The sequence below is a fragment of the Stomoxys calcitrans genome, chromosome 1, assembly GCF_963082655.1.
Source record: "Stomoxys calcitrans chromosome 1, idStoCalc2.1, whole genome shotgun sequence".
Classification (NCBI taxonomy): Eukaryota; Metazoa; Arthropoda; class Insecta; order Diptera; family Muscidae; genus Stomoxys; species Stomoxys calcitrans.
In genome coordinates, this window is record NC_081552.1 from 257,428,472 (window position 1) to 257,448,294 (window position 19,823).

At 39.0% G+C, this 19,823-nt stretch overlaps 1 protein-coding gene across 1 annotated transcript in view; it reads right to left on the minus strand.

Moving 5' to 3' along the window:
- Positions 1 to 824: 824 nt before the first annotated feature.
- Positions 825 to 19,823, minus strand: part of LOC106087174 (uncharacterized) — a 97,166-nt gene continuing 78,167 nt past the window's right edge. Inside the window, 4 exon segments of the mRNA XM_013252135.2 lie at positions 825 to 2,143; positions 6,955 to 7,150; positions 7,217 to 7,424; positions 7,529 to 7,690. Coding sequence (XP_013107589.1) covers positions 1,336 to 2,143; positions 6,955 to 7,150; positions 7,217 to 7,424; positions 7,529 to 7,690 — 1,374 coding nt within the window. The 3' untranslated portion in view covers positions 825 to 1,335.

Sequence of the window (19,823 nt, forward strand, 5' to 3'; positions counted from 1 at the left end):
TTGTCGGGAAGCCTTAAACTACTCACTGTTTCAAATTTCAGCAAAATCGGATGAAAAAATAAAGTTTTTATGGGCATTAGACCCTTTATCGGCAGATCGGTCTATATAGCAGCTATATCCAAATATGGTCCGAGTTGACCCGTTGAAGAACTTAACCAACGTATATCAAGAAGACGTATCTGTGCCAAATTTCAGCGCAATATCTCAATTTTTGAAGGCTCTAGAGTGATTACAACAGACGGATGGACAGGCGGACAGTCGGACAGACCCGGATATCATTAAATCGTCTTAGAATTTTGCGACGATCCGAAATATATATACTTCGTAGGGTCGAACATTGATATTTCGATGTGTAGCAAATGGAATGACTAGAGGAATATACCCTCTATCCTACGGTGGTTGGTATAAAAATATGAGAAATTATTGGTTTGAAGAGTATATGCATTTTGCTGAACACACAGTCTAGGTAGCCAATAGGGTATGAAGTAAAACTTATTTAGGCTTTGTCTTTCAATTAGATCTATCGAAAATTAATAGTAATTAATAGTTTAGAATTTATAAATTTTCTTCCTATAAATTTATTGGATTGGGTTTCTTGATATGCATAAATAACAATTACTATAAACTAAAGACCAAATTACACTTTGCCACAAAAAACTAAAGTTGAAGAAGTTAAAAATTTTTTTAAAAATTTCAACAGTTTTTCTGACAACACAGCAGGTTTTGGGCAATTTGGCAGAACTTTATGCTGAAATTCTTAAGCTAACTTCCACAACATGATTTTAGCTTTTTGTGACATAATGCAATTTTGTTCATACCATAAGTATGCCATTTAATTATTTAGGTAATTTATTTTAAAGCTGACACATATTCTCGCCTATATAAAAATAAAAATCGCTGAGCATTTGTTTGTAAAAACTTCACCTCTCCCCAGTTCTTTTGCTTTTTGTGTACGTATCTCGCCTCGTACGTCTTTTTAACAAATAAACAAAACAAAACGAAATGAAAAAAAAATGCTAATGGTGGAAATTGTTTATAAATACCAACCAAAAATGTTATCGAAAATCTTGAAATACGTACGCATGCATGCCACTGCGTTGCCTCCCTCCATCCATGCAAGTGGTGTGACTGTTCCAGCGTCACTAAATCAATTGCTGGCGTATGGTGAACAATTATGATGACGTGCAATATGCGGAGCAGGCTCATTGATTTCGTCGTCAATAAATTAACATACGTTGGAATGACGACTGAGCTCTTGGTCGCCGTCATCATCGCCATCGCTGTCACTGTCGCTATCGCTGTAGTTCTAATTGTCAATGGGGGCAGGAAATGGAATCACAATATTGTCGTTACCGTTATCGGTTTGCCATCGGCATTAATTTGTACTTCCTTTTCCGTTCGCACATTGGTGCCAAAGCTCTGCACACTGGGCGGTTTACTCAGATCTATCGGCGGTATATCCTCGTCATAGTCCTCCTCCATTTCGGCCTCGACCTGCTCCTCCACATCGATAATCGACGAGGGCTCCTCGAAGCGCTCCATTGATTTTGTGGGTGCGGGAAAATAGTGCGACTGTTTCTTGGTGTTGGACGCCGATGGACCAGGCATATAAATGATACCATCATCCGTGTCATCATCGACATCAAGCGATTTGCTGTTATTATTGTTGGCAACCATTTGCTGATGCTGATGATGATGGAGATGCTGAGATACTTCATTGGGATTACAAGCATAGCTGGCGGCATATCCCGAGCCATTCTGATACGGATTGGCTGATTTGACATATGAATTGCGACAGCTGCCGCCACAATTCATATGATTTTCGGGATCACCTCCATTAGCTCCATAACAATGACCCCTATGCACTGAGCCGGATTCGCCATACTTGTGCAGACTATGGCCCACTGTGCCTTGCATTTGCTGCCCACTGCCAGAGTGGGCTATTGACTGCTATATGTGTGAGTGCGAGCGCGCAATCGACAGCGAATATGGGCTGATGTCCTTTTGGATTTGCATGGTATCGTAGATGGGAAACTCACAGCAGAGTATGAATTTCAATGCGGCTGGTACTTCAACATAGACGGCCGGTGGTACAGGTATCAGCGGTGAGGTGGAGGCTTTGTATTTACGATACTCTAGTTGACTGTGGAAAAAACAAGACATAAACAAATAAAAATGTTAAAAATACGAGCGAAATTTCACAAACACCAATAACCAACAATAACATAAGTGGTAGCTACGATGATATTTTAACCTCCCTTAAATGGGGGATTTATGTATATTAGGCCGGGATGATTTGTATGGATGAAAAAAAAAATGAAAAATCGTATAGCAAAAACGTATAGCAAAAACGTAAACTACATAAAATTCTAAGAAGTTTCTCCGAAGAAACCATATATCAACAAGTAATAAGGCATTAAGTTCTGCCGGTCCGAACTTTGGATACCCACCACCCAATTAAGGCTTAAAACTGCGCACTATTCCAAATTTCAGCGAAATCGGATAAAAAATAAAGCTTTTATAGCCTTCAGACCCTTTATCGGCCTATATGGCAGCTATATCTATATATAGTCCGATCTGAACAATATTTACGTCAGATATCGGGTGGCTTAAAATAACCCACCGTTTTAAAGTTCAGCGAAATTGGGTAATAAGTAAAGCTTTTATGGGCTTCAGACCCTTTATCGGGAGATCGGTCTATATGACAGCTATATCTATATATAGTCCGATCTGAACAATATTTACGTCAGATGTCGGGTGGCTTAAGATAACCCACTGTTTTAAATTTCAACGAAATCGGGTAGTAAGTAAAGCTTTTATGGGCTTCAGACCCTTTATCGGGAGATCGGTCTATATGGTAGCTGTATTTAGGTTAGGTGTCGGGAAGCCTTAAACTACCCACTGTTTCAAATTTCGGCAAAATCGGATGAAAAATAAAGTTTTATGGGCATTAGACCCTTTATCGGAAAATCGGTTTATATAGCAGCTATATCCAAATATGGTCCGATTTAGCCCGTTCAAGAACTAATCCAGCCTGCATCAAAAAGACGTCTCTGTGTCAACTTTCAGCCCAATATCTCAATTTTTAAAGGCTTTGGAGTGATTACAACAGACGGACGGACAGACACACGGACCACAGCCACACTGACCTCCTTCTTACTTCCTTTCAGTAATAGCCTCGTCTTCTCACGATCTGGATCCCCCCATAGGATTTTCGCCGTCCTAGCGAGCGTTTCACTGTTCCACAATGTTGCAGGCGCATTCGTCGTCCACTTCCTTGACTCGGACTGCATCGACCCGAGAGGCTTCGGGTTGCAAATTGCAAATTTTGCCCATGTTCCACTAAGGAACGGGGACAAACTTCTCACATATCCATGAGTGGAGTTCGATTCAAGTTTAAGCTCAATGATAAGGGGCCTCCTTTTTATAGCCGAGTTCGAACGGCGTGTCACAGTGCGACACCTCTTTGGAGAGAAGTTTTACATGGCATAGTACCTCACAAATGTTGCCAGCATTAGGAGGAGAAAACCACCGCTGAAAATTTGTTCTGATGGTCTCGCCAGGATTCGAACCCAGGAGTTCAGCGACATAGGCGGACATGCAAACCTCTGCGCTACGGTGGCCTCCGAAAGGCTTTGGGTTAACCAAGTTTATTGGCGGCATTCATCTGGACTTTACCGCCAAATCGTCTGCCTTTTCATTTCCCCTTACCCGTTATGGTCCGGTACCCAAACGATGCGGATTTTGCCATCCTCAGAGAAGGCGTTAATCTTCTTCTTACACTGCAAGACTGTTCATGTCCTGGTTGTTATTGCCCTTATGGCAATTTTACTAACGGTAAAGATGTTCGCACTCGACGTTCTCGCGTTAGTACCACACCACCTCACGCATTCCGTGATCCCCCGGATCTCCGCCTGCAGGACTGTATTACGATCAGGCAGCCTAAAACATATTAAAGTCCCTCGATTCTCAATGTAGACCCCCAGGCCCACTCTGTTCTCTAGCTTTGATCCGTCCATGTAATATGATCTTCCAGATGGCAATACTAGGGTTCCATCAATCCAAGACTGTGCCGATGGCAGCAGTGCCTCGCATTCGACTTCAAGGTTCATCTCAGTTATCCGATCGGAAACCTATTCCCTTCCTTCCAGGTTTTCTATCGTCGCCTTGATTATACCGCGATGGTATGAGCTGCTCCCATCCTTAGTCCATTCTCCCATCGCCTTAAGTCTCATAGCCGCAGTGGTTGTCTCACACTTAATCTGTATGTCAATGGGTCGGATTAATCAAGGAACAGGTCGCATTCGTTGTCCGATTATCGTAAGATTTTGCACAAGTCACGAATGCTGGTGATTTTGAACAAAATCGGTTCGGTTTGAACAAAATCGGTGTCTGTAAGCCGAAAATGGCGTACTTAGGTGGGGTCACGATACCAGACATGAACCAACTTAGGGGAGTGGTATGGAAAAGAGTTACGGATTCTGTAAGTAGACGGAATTCCTAACTTAAAGGCGCGCATTTGTATTTTATTTTAGATACATGATTTCTTCGGAGAAACTTCTTATAATTGTATGTAGTTTATGTTTTTGCTATACGATTTAAAAGAAAAATTCGACCCGCCCTTATGTATATATAAATTTTATTTGTATTTTTGACAGGTTTGTGGCTTTTAACTTAAAACATGTCGATAAAATAATCTGAACTAAAGATGTATTCTATGTGTGGCTAGAGAGAGCACATTATCCACCATGTGTCGGATCCGCAATCTTTCAATGAAAATGGGAAAATTTCGATGAATTTTCTCTAACGACAAAAGTTGATGACTTTTTCTTTGAAGACAAAATTTCGATAAATTTTTCTCTAAAGACAAAATTTCGATAAAACTTTTTCGAGGAAATTTTTCTTGAAACAAATTTATTTTCACTAATACAAAATGTCGATAACATTTTCAATACAGAAAAATTGTCGATAAAATCTTCTCTGAATGCAAAATTTCAATTAAATTTTCTTTAAAGACAAAATTTCAATAAAATTTTCCATCAACACAAAGTTTTAATGACATTTTCCCTTAAGGCAAAATTTCAATTCAATTTTCCCTGAGGACAAAATTTTATGAAATTTATAGAAATTTTGTCTTTAGGGAACTAAAGACAACATTTTTATAAATTTCTCTGTAAGGACAAAAATTTCTAAAGGCAAAATTTCTATACAAAATCGCTATGAAATTTCTTCCCAAGGACAAAGTTTTATGAAATTTTTTCTAAAGACAAAATTTAATGAAATTTTTCTAGAAACAAAATTTTATGAAATTTTTCTAGAAACAAAATTTTATGAAATTTTCTATTAAACAAAATTTCGATGAAATTTTCTCTAGAGACAAATTTTCGATAAATAAAAAATTTCGATAAAATTTTCTCGAAAAACAAAATATTGATGAAATTTTCTCTAGATAAATTTTTGATAAATACAAAAATTCGATAAAATTTTCTCTAAAAACAAAAACTCGATGAAATTTTCTCTAGACAAATTTTCGATAAATACAAAATTTCGATAAAATTTTCTCTAAAGACAAAATATCGAAATTTTCTCTGAAGACAAAATTTGGATGAAATTTTCTCTAAAGATAAAATTTCGATGAAATTTTTACGAAATACAATTTCTATGAAATATTCTCTAAACACAAAATTTCGATGAAATTTTCTTCAAACTCACTTAATTTTCACTTAATGTGAAATTTCAGTGACTTTCTCTGTAAAGCCAACATTTCGATGACATATTCTCTAGGACCAAAATTTCGATGACATTTTCTTTGAAATTTTTTTTTTCACTAACACAAAATGTCTATAACATTTTCGTTACAGAAAAAATGTCGATGAAATTCACACTGAAGGCAAAATTTCAATGAAGTTTTCTCACAAAACAAAATTCGATGACATATTCTCTAGAACCAAAAAATTTCGATGAAATTCTTAGAAAAAAAAATTTTTTTTCACTAACACAAAATATCGATAACATTTTCGATACCGAAAAAAATTCGATGAAATTCTCTCTGAGGGCAAGTTTTCAATAAAATTTGTCCAGTTTTAATGAAAGTTTTAATGAAAATTTCTAGATAAAATCTCGATAAAATTTCTCCCTTAGGACAAAGTTTTATGAAATTTTTCTAATGACTAAATTATATGACATTTTTCCACAAACAAAATTTATGAAATTTTTTTTACAAACAAAATTTTATGACATTTTATATTAAATCAAATTTCTATGAAATTTTCTCTAAAGATAATCTTTCGATAAAATTTCCTCCAAAGATAAAATACCGATAAAATTTAAATTTAAAATCGATAAAATTTTTTCTAAAAATTTGATATGAAATCCTCTCTAAGACAAAATTTCGATAAATTTTTTCTAAAAACAAAATTTCGGTGAAATGTGAGAGTAGTAGTTATTGTTATTTTATTGATTGGGTAAAAGAGAAAATGGGTAAAAACTAAAAAGTTAAAAAAATAAAATAGAAAATTTCTCAAAAGACATAATTTTGATGAAATTTTCTCTAAAGACAAAATGTTAACGAAATTTGCGAAATATTCAAAAATGTATAGAGATGGGCGATGGGTAAATACCCAAAAGGTATGTACCCGGTAAATTGGGTAAATACCCGGGTATTTACCCGTTAATACCTTAAAGCTAAGTATTTATAATTTTGCACAAATCTTGGGTATAAAAATATTTTTCGGTCTATATGGCAGCTATATCCAAATTCGGTCCGAACTGGACGATATTCAGCAAAAAGGTTTTTGTCTTATCATATTGTCTTATTCTTACAGAATCATGAAACCATTTTATGTTATATCAAGCTCATTTGTCGGACTCCCACAGTATAATTTATTTTTATATTTTTATATAACTAATATGTTATTAATTTTAATTTTCAAATAATAATCATGTTGGACTTACTCTCGATATTTCTCATCGGCTGATCGTTCTCTCAGTGGTATGCCCGACAGGAAGAGTATAATGAACGTTGTGAATATCGGTGAGGCGATAGCCACCCACTCGTGGCCGGATATAACATTAAGGGAAATGGCAAATATACCCCACCATATGACAACTTCACCAAAGTAGTTGGGATGCCGCGATAAACGCCATAGGCCTTAAGATTCGGATTTAAAAATTCAAAATTATATGCAAAAAAAAGAGCGTCATATACTTAACTCACCATCATTGCAAAACTTGCCCTGATTCGCCGGGTCTTGGCGAAATGAGAATTTCTGCAGATCGGCATAGGTTTCTGCCAACAAGCCGACAATGAACATACCCGTACCAGCAGAGTCCAATGTGGTCATTGTCTTGGGGGCATTGGGTTGCGAATGACGTGGTGAGTTAATTATAATCACCGGCAGCGAGACAATATACACCCAGACAGCCTGTAATAATTGTTTTAATTAATTTTTATTACCAGCTACTACTCCCTACCGCCTACCGCTTTAAAAAATAAAAAAAATTGTCACCCATGTGCTGGCATACTTACCTGAAATGTCCAGAATACGGCATATCTAATGATGTTTCGTCGTGTATCATCGAATTGTTTATCTCGTCCCAGTTTAACGATGCGATACAGAAGGTAACCGGATAGACGGGCGCCCCAAAGGCATACAAACAATGTGACCATCAATTGGCGGCTATCATAGGCCTGTAAACAAATCGAAACGAAGAAAAGAAAAAACAAAAGGCAAAATGAATAACAAAAACAAAAACATACACCAATAAACAAATACACACACAGACATATCAACAAACAGCTATGACAACAGCAATACAAATGTGCATAGTTTTTGTTTTTCTGTTTTTATTTGGGCAAAGATAATAGTCATCCGAATGGCCAACCATGCGAATGTCTGTCCTTTTGGTCATTTGTTCACTTAAATTTTATGTGGACACTGGAGGCCGTTGTGTGTAGTTTGCATGAACATTCGCTTGAATTGTCCTCGCCAATGTGTTGTGGGGTTTTTGTTGCGTCTCTGAATGTTTGTGCGTTTGGATGGGATGGTATGGTATTGTATTTTGTATTGTTGTTGTTTATTGTCTATTGCATGTAGTTTGAATACATATGGGTCACAACATGATGGTTTGATGCTCCCTTGAGGTCTTTGCTTTTATGTCCGTATATTTTAAAATACCTATGTACTCTCTTAGCAGAAGAGTATGAGTTGTGTACAGTCAGGAGAATTATTATTGCGTATACGCAATAATGTACGACAACCCTTTAATGAAAAGCTTAAAACACTAGATTTAAATTAAACTTTTATAACCTCCACCAAAGGATGTGGGTATAACAATTTCGTCATTCTGTTTGTGACACCTCGAAATATGCGTTCGAGACCCCATAAAGCATATATATTCTTGATCGTCATGTCACTTTAAGTCGATCTAGCCATGTCCGTCCGTCTGTCCGTCCGTCCGTCTGTCTGTCGAAAGCACGCTAACTTTTGAAGGAGTAAAGCTAGCCGCTTGAAATTTTGCACAAATACTTTTTATTAGTGTAGGTGGGTTGGTATTGTAAATGGGCCAAACCGGTCCATGTTTCGATATAGCTGCCATATAAACCGATCTTGGGTTTGACTTCTTGAGCCTCTAGAGGGCGCAATTCTCGTCCGATTTGACTGAAATTTTGCACGTGGTGTTTTGGTATCACTTTCAACAACTGCGTCAAGTATGGTTCAAATCGCTCCATGTTTTAATATAGCTGCCATATAAACCGATCTTGGGTCTTGACTTCTTAAGCCTCTAGAGGGCGCAATTCTTATCCGATTTAACTGAAATTTTGCACGACGTGTTTTGTTATGACTTCCAACAACTGTGCCAAGTATGGTTCAAATCGGGACATATTTTGATATAGCTGCCATGTAAACCGATATTGGATCTTGAACTTCTAGAGGTCGCAATTCTTATCCGATTTGACTGAAATTTTTTTCGTGGTGTTTTGGTATCAATTCCAACAACTGTCTTAAGTATGATTCAAATCGGTTCATAATCTGGTATAGCTGCAATATAAACCGATCTTGGATCTTGACTTCTTGACTTCTTGAGCCAATAGAACGCGCAATTCTCATCCGATTTTGTTGAAATTTTGCATAAGGTGTTTTGTTATGACTTCCAACGACTGTGCTAATTATGGTGCAAATCGGTACATAACCTGATATAGCTGCCATATAAACCGATCTGGGATTATGATTTCTTGAGCCTCTATAGGGCGCAATTCTCATCCGATTTGGCAGAAATTTTGTACAATGGCTTCTCTCATGACCTCCAACATACGTGTTTAATATGATCTGAATCGATCTGTAGCTTGATACAGCTCCCATATAAACCTATCTCCCGATGGCCCAGATCGGTCGAGATTTGGATATAGCTTCCATACAGACCGATCTCTCGATTTAAAGTCTTGGGCCCACAAAAGGAGCCTTTTTGTCCGATTTCGCCGAAATTTGGGACAGTCAGTTGTGTTAGGCCCTTCGACATATTTTTCAATCTCTCGTTTTAAGGTCCTGATCCCATAGAAGGCGAATTTTTTGTCCGATTTCGCTGAAATTTAGGACAGTGAGTTGTGTTAGTTTAGATTAGGTTTAAGTGGCAGTCTGCCATCAGACTTATTTAGACGTCTTAGTTCATTGTGATACCACAGAAACAGAAGCCCAATAACTTGCGAATGTTCACATCCGCTAAATCAGACAGGTTCTCAAAGAAATGAGATCCTAAAGTGGAACTCCTTCTGACTGCTAGTGCGGGACACACATACGGAAGGTGTTCTATAGTCTTTTCTTTTTCGATGTCCTCATAGCTTCTGCAAAAGTGGTTGCTGGCAACCTTCAGTCTGTCAGCATGTTTTCCGAGTAGCCGGTGACCTTTCATGACGGAAACAATGACTGAGACCTCTGTTCTAGCCAATGACAGCAAAGCAGTAGACCTCCAGGTGAGGCCACATAGTTTTGGAATGCTCACAGCCCCCTTCTTGTGACCATCTATCATTCGTTGTCCTACGAGCCTGGTGATGAAAAATTAACTTGCATGTCGTTAGAGGCATGCCCACAGATTCCAGTAGCCCTGGAATGTGTAGGGTAGTTCTTAATCTCGCAAGCTCGTTGAGAGATCTGCGACAGTCGAGGGCGGTTTTTGTGTTTATAAATACGATCTCCAGGTATTTAATGGCTGCCTGGCTATCTGAGAAGATATTAATGCCAATCGTCGTAATAACATTATATCTTAGCCATTCCACCACTTCCTTAATTGCAAGGATCTCCGATTGATACACACTGCAGTGGTCGGGTATCCTTTTCGATATGACCAGTTCTAGAACTGTAGAGAACACCCCAAAGCCCACCGGGTCGTTAAGTTTGGAACCATCCGTATAGAACTATCCGTAAAGAACTATGTATAGGGTTGCCAAAAAGTAATTGCGGATTTTTCATGTAGTCGGCGTTGACAAATTTTTTCACAGCTTGTGACTTTGTAATTGCATTCTTTCTTCTGTCAGTTATCAGCTGTTACTTTTAGCTTGCTTTAGAAAAAAAGTTTAAAAAAGTATATTTGATTAAAGTTCATTCTAAGTTTTATTAAAAATGCATTTACTTTCTTTTAAAAAATCCGCAATTACTTTTTGGGCAACCCAATAATTTCTGTTTTTAGGGATGTCGTAGATCCAATCGGTTCTTTCAGGAATAGTGGTACAGTATTTTTTTTATAAAAAAACGGTTTAGGTAGGGTGTAATCCACACCGCCTGGAACATCGGATATTGTATTAAGGAGTGTGAACATCTTTGCTGACAGTAAAATTGCCGTAATGGCAATAACAACCAGGACGGTAATGTCACGAACAGTCTTGCAGTGTAAGAAGCAGATTAACGCCTTCTCTGAGGATGGCAAAATCCGCATCGTTTGGGTGCCGGGCCATAACGAAGTAAGGGGAAATGAAAGGGCGGACGATTTGGCGGTGAAGGCCAGAGGACTGCCGTCAATAAACTTGGTTAACCCGAAGCCTTTCGGAGGCCACTGTAGCGCAGAGGTTAGCATGTCCACCTATGACGCTGAATGCCTGGGTTCGAATCCTGGCGAGATCATCAGAAAAAAAATTTCTGCGGTGGTTTTCCCCTCCTAATGCTGGCAACATTTGTGAGGTACTATGCCATGTAAAACTTCTCTCCGAAGAGGTGTTGCACTGTGGCACGCCATTCGGACTCGGCTATAAAAAGGAGGCCCCTTGAGCTTAAACTTAAATCGGACTGCACTCATTGATATGTGAGACGTTTGCCCCTGTTCCTAGGTGGAATGTTCATGGGCAAAATGTGCAATTTGCAATCCGAAGCCGTTCAGGTCGACGCGGTCCGAGTTAAGAGGGAGTGGACGACGAATGCGCATGCAACATAGTGGAATAGCGAAGCGGTCGGTAGGACGGCGAAAATCCTAACCCCGACTATTACTGAAAGGAAGCAAGAAGGAGGTCAGTATAGATATTGGTATCATAACGGGACACATAGGACCACGAGCTCACTTAAGTAAACTCGGTGCGGCAAGTGATAGCATGTGGGGAAGATGATGGGACGTTGAAGCATTTCCTTTGTCATTGCCGGCTTTTGCGTCTAACAGATACCGGCCCAATATCAGACATGAACCAACTAAGGGGACCCGATTGCTGGCTTAGGTTTATGTCCATAGTGGCATGGGGCGGATTAATATCTGTACCCTTTTTTCAACCTAACCTAATGCAGAGGTTAGCATGTCCGCCTATGGCACTTAAAGCCTGGGTTTGAATCCTGGCGAGAACAGCAGAAAAAATTTTCAGCGGTGCAACATTTGTCAGATATTTTGCCAGACAATACCAGATATGAACCAACTTAGGGAAGTGGTATTGAAACCAAGAGGTTTAAAAGAGGTTACTTTATAGTTTTTAGAGCGCACAACAAGCCGATTACTGGCTAAGGTGTATGTCCGTAGTGGCATGGAGCGGATTAATATCTGCACCCTCTTTTCAACCTAACCTAACCCCACGTAAAGCACTGTGAAAAACTCGTTTAATGAATTTAGATAAGGCGGACGCTCTCTTAAAGTCGATTTCCGTGTGTGAACTTATAATGCAAGATCGTCCTGTGACATAACGTGAGATAGAGTCATTCTTGAGCATTTCTTCCACTAGCATAAGAATGCGTGGCCAATGATTTTCGTCACCAGAATTTACTGTTGGAGCGTTCAATAACCATGTTTTGGAAGTGTCTAAGTCGGAGTGGAAAAAGTGTTTCGACAATTGGTTTGAGAGCAAGCAAAAGTGTATAAATTATGGTGGAGGATATATTGGGAAAAAATTTACATTTTCATTATAAGGCCACAAATTTATATAGCAGCCCTCGAATAAAGTCAGCTCATCCTGACTTTTGATTTTCTTACTAGTTAGCATGATGGGGATAAAAACCTTCTGTAGAATAACAACAAGCGCTTTCGCTTTAATCAAATCTATGAATCAAAGCAACATCTCAAACTTACTATACAACCATAGACTCGACGTGGTTTTCAGCATTTTATTCAGTCTTCTATTACCCTTAAGAAACACTTGAAACCTGTAGTGCACTTGTTTTTATATCCCAGAAAACAAAAACCAATCAAATTAACTTAGTCCAAAAGAAAAAAAACTAAGTCGCTCTCAAAGTTTTGTCAAGTGTCACTGTAGCTGTGGAAAGCCCTTGTAGCAAGTACTAACTATGTGGCAAATGGTAATTTGATCCTTATTTCACAATTTATTATGTGTGAAAAATTGCAATGTAGTATGCAATGAAGTGGCAATAAGAAGTATCATTTCGTTTCTTGTTCTCAAAAACACCCAGCCAGCCACCCAGCCCACTTTGCTGATTTGTGCGTTTGTTAGTAAATAACTCGAATTGTGTGTGAAGGTTACAATTTAATAGGTTAAGTAAGTCAATGGTGGTTGAAAAACACTAACAACTAGAAATTCTATGGCTTGCTTTTTTCTTTTACAAAATGTAGAAAAAACTTTTATTTAGAGAAATTGCAGTGCAGAAAATCAAGGTTGGATATGACAAGAAATATGCCAAGTATGAGGAATAAAAAAAATAAAAAAATATAAAAATTTGCAAACATTAAGAAAAAACCTATTTAAAGCATTATAATACCAAGATTGAAATTTCAATGAAATCATGTTTCTTAGCTTGCAAATTGCAAACTCCCAGATTCGAAATCTACGCCGTTCGGACTCGGCTATAAAAAGGAGGCCCCTTATCATTGAGCTTAACTTTGAATCGGACTGCACTCATTGATATGTGAGAAGTTTGTCGCTGTAGCTTAGGAATGTTCATGGGCAAAATGTGCAAGGACTCATGAAGATATATCTGGACCGATCTAAGTGAAATTGAAGAAGGATGTCGAAGAGCATAACACAACTCACTGTCCCAAATTGCGGCGACATCGGACAATAAATGCGCTTTTTATGGCCTCAAAACCTAAACCGAGAGATCGGTCTATATGGTAGCTATATCCAAATCTGATCCGATTAGGGCCAAATTGAAGAAAGATGTCGAAGGGCTTAAGACAACTCACTGTCCCAACTTTCAGCAAAATCGGATAATAAATATGGATTTTATGGGTCTCAGACCCTAAATCGGAGAATCGGTATATATGGCAGCTATATCCAAAATCGGATAATTAATGTGACTTTTATTGGCATAAGACCCTAAATCGGCGGTTCGGTCTATATGGGGGCTATATCAAGATATAGTCCGATCTTCGAACTTAACCTGCTTATGGACAAAAAAAGAATCTGTGCAAAGTGTCAGCTCAATATCTCTATATTTGAAGACTGTAGCATGATTTCAACAGACAGACGGACGGACATGTCTAGATCGTCTTAGATTTTTACGCTGATTAAGAATATATATACTTTATAGGGTCGGAAATGGATATTTCGATGTGTTGCAAACGGAATGACAAAATGAATATACCCTCATCCTTCGGTGGTGGGTATATAAATTATATAGCCCATGTTTCCTTCCAGACAAGCTTACACAATCTATGAAAATTTTAAGAAAGAAAATCGGTTCAGCCAAACATCATATGGTCATAATGGGTCTAATGGCGTTTTGAGGGGTGCCGTGACCCTCTATACTTCGATCTGATTTTGTTTGCCAGATTCGAAATCTACTCCCGAATACCTTGTATTTGAGCCCCTTATGTCAATATGTTCAATATGTCTGTTTAGGAGAGTTTTGGGGTTGGGGCGGCCCGATGGGTGCTTAGACTCAAATTGTAATACTATTCGTATATAATTTATTCGTATTCTACTCTCCAATACCTTTCATTTGATATCTAAATTGTCCCGATCGGTCCACTTTTTGGCTTAACGGGGAGGGTCCGTCCCCCTTCCAATACCGAAAAATGATACAACCTATTTTTCCTTCCAGACCAACCTACACAATATGCGAAAATTTGAGAATACCGGTTCTGCCGTTTTTCAGTCTGTACGGAACAAACATACCGAGTCTCATCCGTTTTCTATATTGTCCTTAGCGGTCCACTTTTGATTTTGGGTGGGGTTTTTGGGTAACGGAGGAGGGTTCCCCCCATTCCGTTAACAATAAATTATAAAGCATATTCTTACTACCTGACCATATTCGTAATCTACTCCCGAATACCTTTCATTTTAGTCCCATATTGTCATAATCGTCAAAAAATCTATTTTAGGGGGTTTTGGTGCTGGGGCGGCCCGCCAGGCACTTGGACCCAACTTTTATTATGAAATGTGTACTCAACTCTTGAATACCTTTCATTTGAATCCTATATTGTCCCGATCGGTTTACTTTGGGTAGTACTTTTGGGGTAAGGGGAGGGTCCGCTCCCCCTCCTGATATGAAAAAATTATATAGCCTATGTTTCCTTCCAGACCAACCTACACAGTCTGTGAAAATTTCAAGGCAATCGGTTCAGCCGTTTTTGGGTCCAAACGGAACAAACAAACAAACCGACAAACAAACATAGAAACAAACAACCACAAATTGAATTTTATGCATGTTCTGTTAAGAGAGTTCATCGCGCGCTTCTTCCATTCCATCCACGAAGCTCATTTTTGGCTCAATAGGTACGTAAATAAGCACAATTGTCGGTTTTGGAGTAAAGATCAGCCAGCAGCATTGCAAAAGCTACCAATGCATCCAGGAAAAGTCGCAGTTTGGTGCGGTTTATGGGCTGGTGCCATCATTGGACTGTACTTCTTCAAAGATGATGCAATCGTAACTTAAGTGTGAATAGTGAGCGCTATCGTGAGATGATATCAAATATTTTTTGCCCAAAATGCAAGAGCTTGACATGTGGTTTCAACAAGACGGTGCTGCATGCCGCACAGCACGCGTAACAATCGACTTTTTGAGAGGCGAGTTCGGTGAACGTTTTATTTCACGTTCGGGACCGGTCAATTGGCCGCCTAGATCGTGCGTTTAAACGCGTTTAGACTATTTTTTACTGAGTGCCAATGATACTCGAGATGAAAAGGCGAGTTATTGGCGCCTTCCAATAACCAATGGCCAACATCAGCGTCTGTTCCCAGGTTAGAGGCGGCTGGAGGCGAGCGTCAAATCTTGGAGCAAGCGGCTCGTCACAACGAGGGATACATGTGCAATCCCACAAAATCCATGCGGTTGGGGCGCTGGGCCAGCAACTCGCCCCCGGAAAACTATGAGAACTACTATGAACAACAAAGGAATAGTAAAAACGAACCCCCCCCACGTCGACGACCCAAGTAAACGAAAAAAGCACCATGATTTGCGGATCTGCACCTGGAATGTCCGCACTCTTTATCGAGAAGGTGCAGTATACGCGCTGGCGGATGTATTAGAAAAGTACAAGGCAGAATTTACTGACTTACAGGAAGTGCGATGGACTGGGAATGGCGTCACTACAACACCAAACTGTGAGGAGCTATACTATAGCTGCTACAACGTGAGGCATGTGGATTTGTGGTTAGTCGGAGACTGAAACACCTTGTCTCCAGCTCTACTCCGGTGGATGCGAGGCCACAATCCGCATAAAAGCCAAATTCTCCAATATCAGCCCTATTTGTGCCCATGCCCCGACGGAAGACAAAGACGGGCAGACCAAGGATATTTTTTACGAGCGCCTAGAGAGGGAATATGACCGCTGCCCCGCCCATGATATTAAAATCGTTCTGGGAGATTTTAATGCGAAGATAGGGAAGGAAGACATTTTTGGTCCAACAGTGGGAAAGTTTAGTCTCCACGAGATAAAGTCCAGTAATGGGATGAGGCTGATAGATTTCGCCGCGGCAAAAAACATGGTCGTTTATAGCACCAGACTATTGCCCACTCCAAGGAAAATGTAGCGAAATCCTTATTTGGGTACCGGAAGCCTCTTCCTAGAAACCCATGGTACGACCAAGAGTGTCGAGATGCTACTCAAGCCAAGAAATCGGCATATAGAGCAACGCGGCAGATGAAGGAAAGGTACCGGGGAAAAGGACAGAGGAGAAACGTCTATTCCGCAGAAAGAAAAGGGAAATGGAAAAACATGAGTATGAGCAAATTGAGATGTACAGGAGTCAGAATGAAGTCCGGAAGTTCTACCAAAGAATTAAACATCAAACCAATGGCTTTGGTGCAGGCACATCCTCCTGCAGAGACAAAGAAGGAAATCTGTTAACTGACACAGATAGCATGCTGAGGATATGGGAAGAACATTTTACCCAACTGCTAGTGTCCGACGTTGGCGGCGAAGAGGATACCGCAGAACCAATCAATGATGATGGTATAGAATATTTACCTCCTAGTCAGAATGAGGTCCAGGTAGCAGTGACCCGACTAAAAAACAACAAGGCAGCAGGAGCCGACGTATGAACCACGAGCAATATGAGCTGCATGACGACGATAGCATAGTTACACGCATCAAAATACAACGGCTGCGTTGGCTAGGTCATGTTGTCAGAATAGATGAAGAAGCTCCAGCAAAGAAGAATGAGCGCAGAAGATCGAGGCGTTTGGAACGCTATTCTACGTTTGGCTAGTGAAACAAATGTTCTGTTATAGCCAATTAAAGTAAATTAGACTATTTTTTGTGGGGCTATATTCAAGCTCATGTCTAAACAGACAAGCCCGCTTCAATCGACGCATTGGAAGGCAATATTGAAGCATTTATTCGTGAGATACCGGCCGAAATGTGGGAAAGCGTGCGCCAAAATTGGACTTAGCGGATGGACCATTTGAGGCGCAGTCACGTTCAACATTTGCATGAAAAAATCTTCAAATATCTAATAGAGTATTGAGTCCATAAAGGAGCATTTGGATGAAAGTTGAAACAGTGCGTCTTGGTCCCCTCTAAACCCTTTTGTTAAATATCGTCCAGATTGGGCCATATAGGGAATATGAACCGATCTGGAAGATGTTCGACACAAAGGTGTAGAGGTCTATTAAAACTCACTGTTTCTAATTTCATCAAAATCGAATAAAAAAGTCTCCTTTTATGGGATCAAAATCGGTCTATATGGCAGCTATATCCAAATATCGTCCGATCTGGTCGATGTTCGACACAAAGGTGTATAGGTCTATTAAAACTCACTGTTTAAAATTTCATCAAAATCGGATAAGAAATGCTCCTTTTATGGGATCAAAACTCGATCGATCTGAACGATATTCAACAAAAAGATTTAGAGGGATACCAGAACTCGCTGTTCTAAATTTCAATAGAACGAAAAATGCTCCTTTTATAGGCTTATTACACCATATCGGGAGATCGCTCTATATGACAGCTTTATTTAAATATGGTCCGATCTGGACCACATTTGACAAAAATGGGTAGGGGTCTACCAGAACACACTGTGCCAATTTTCATCAAATTAGGGTAATAAATGAATCGTTTATGGCTTCAATACCTTATATCGGGAGATCGGTCTATATGACAGCTATATCCAAATATGGTACGATCTGGACGATGTTTGACACAAAGATGTAGAGGTCTATTAAAACTCACTGTTTCAAATTTCATCAAAATCGGATAAAAAATGCTCCTTTTATGGGATCAAAACTCCATATCGGGAGATCGATCTATATGGCAGCTATCCATATATATTCCGATCTGAAACACACTTCACAGAAATGGATAGCGGTCTACCAGAACTTACTGTGCCAAATTTCATCGAAATCGGATGGAAAATTACCAATTTATTGCCTCAAGACTGGAGATCGGTCTATATAGCGGCATATATAACTAAATTCCGATTTTATGAGATCAGAAGGTCAGGTTTATATACTAAGAATACGAAATCATCAAAAATTGATTGGAAAATGTTTTTTTACCCAAGATGTCTGCAAATTTATAAAAAAGGTATTTATTGGATTTTTACCTAATAAATACACAAGCGTTGGGTATTTACCCTGTAGAAACCCATCTCTATCCATATAGGGTTATTAAGCAAACGGGAATTTAATCTACCTATAGGCGGAGAAAGGATCTGCCTCAAATTGCACCTCAATTTTCTATTTTTATATGCTGCCTTCCTATCACGGTTAGGGTAATGCTAACCGACACTTGAGTCCCAAAATATACAATACCTCATCAACATGAATGTCATGAACAATTGATAAGTTCAGTACATTTTGCTAATTTCAAGATGTCGAGTTTGTTTTCTTCTTTGTCGAAATCATGAATAGTAATTTATTGGAATTCATTTGTCTTTCTTCACTACAGGCATGCCATATGAAACTTTTCAACTTTCAAAGTCATTTATGCGTGTGCATATAATATTCAGTGCAAAGATATGCCGTCAAAACTTTTCATGACAGGCAAAATGCGTACGAACGAATACCTAATTAGGTTAAATTGTGGTTGTTTGAACTTAACAGCTGGCGAAATAAAATAAAAATTGAATTTTAACAAGTAAAAAGGCCGGGCTGAACTTTGGATAACCACCACTTCGGGTATATATGTAAACCACCTTTCGTCGAAATCCGGTTAAAAATGCATACCTTCTGCCCCATAGCAGCTATATCGAAATATGTTCCAATTTGGACCAAATACTAATAAGTACAGGACATTGCTCAATTGTGTATAACAAAATATTGGTATTTTTAGTAACTATATCTAAAAATAACCGATCTGAACCATATGCGACACGGATGTCGAAAAGCGTAACGAAGTCACTGTGTGAAATCGGATTATAACTTTTATGAGCCCAAAACCTTAAATTGAGAAATCGGTCCTTTATCGGTACTTTAATTAATTAACAGAGTTCTTTTCGTTTTCAAATTTCTTTTAACTTCTTATTACCAATAAGTCATTATTAAACTCATTATAGGTAACCCATTATTAGGTATTCCTACGAGTAACAAGAATTTGCTTACTGGTATGCTAGTGTGTAATGACATGTGCTTAGTTATTTATAGCCTACACCACCACTGTGGTACAGGGTATTATAGATTTGTGCATTTGTTTGCAACGCTAAGAAGGAGAAGAGCTAGACCCATTGATAAGTATACCGATAGGCTCAGAATCACTTTCTGATTCGATTTAGCCATGTCCGTCTGCCCGTCTGTGAGTACATGTATTATTGTAATCAAAGTGCAGGTCGTATTTGTTGTCCAATCATCACGAAATTTTGCACATATCACTTTTTTAGCCGAAGGGCGAAGGCTATTGATTTTGATAAAAATCGGTTCAGATTTAGATATAGCTCACATATATATGTATGGCCCGATTTGCACTTAAATGGCCGCAGTAGCTAAAATTTTCAACCGATTTGCACAAAATTTGGCGCAGATTGTTTT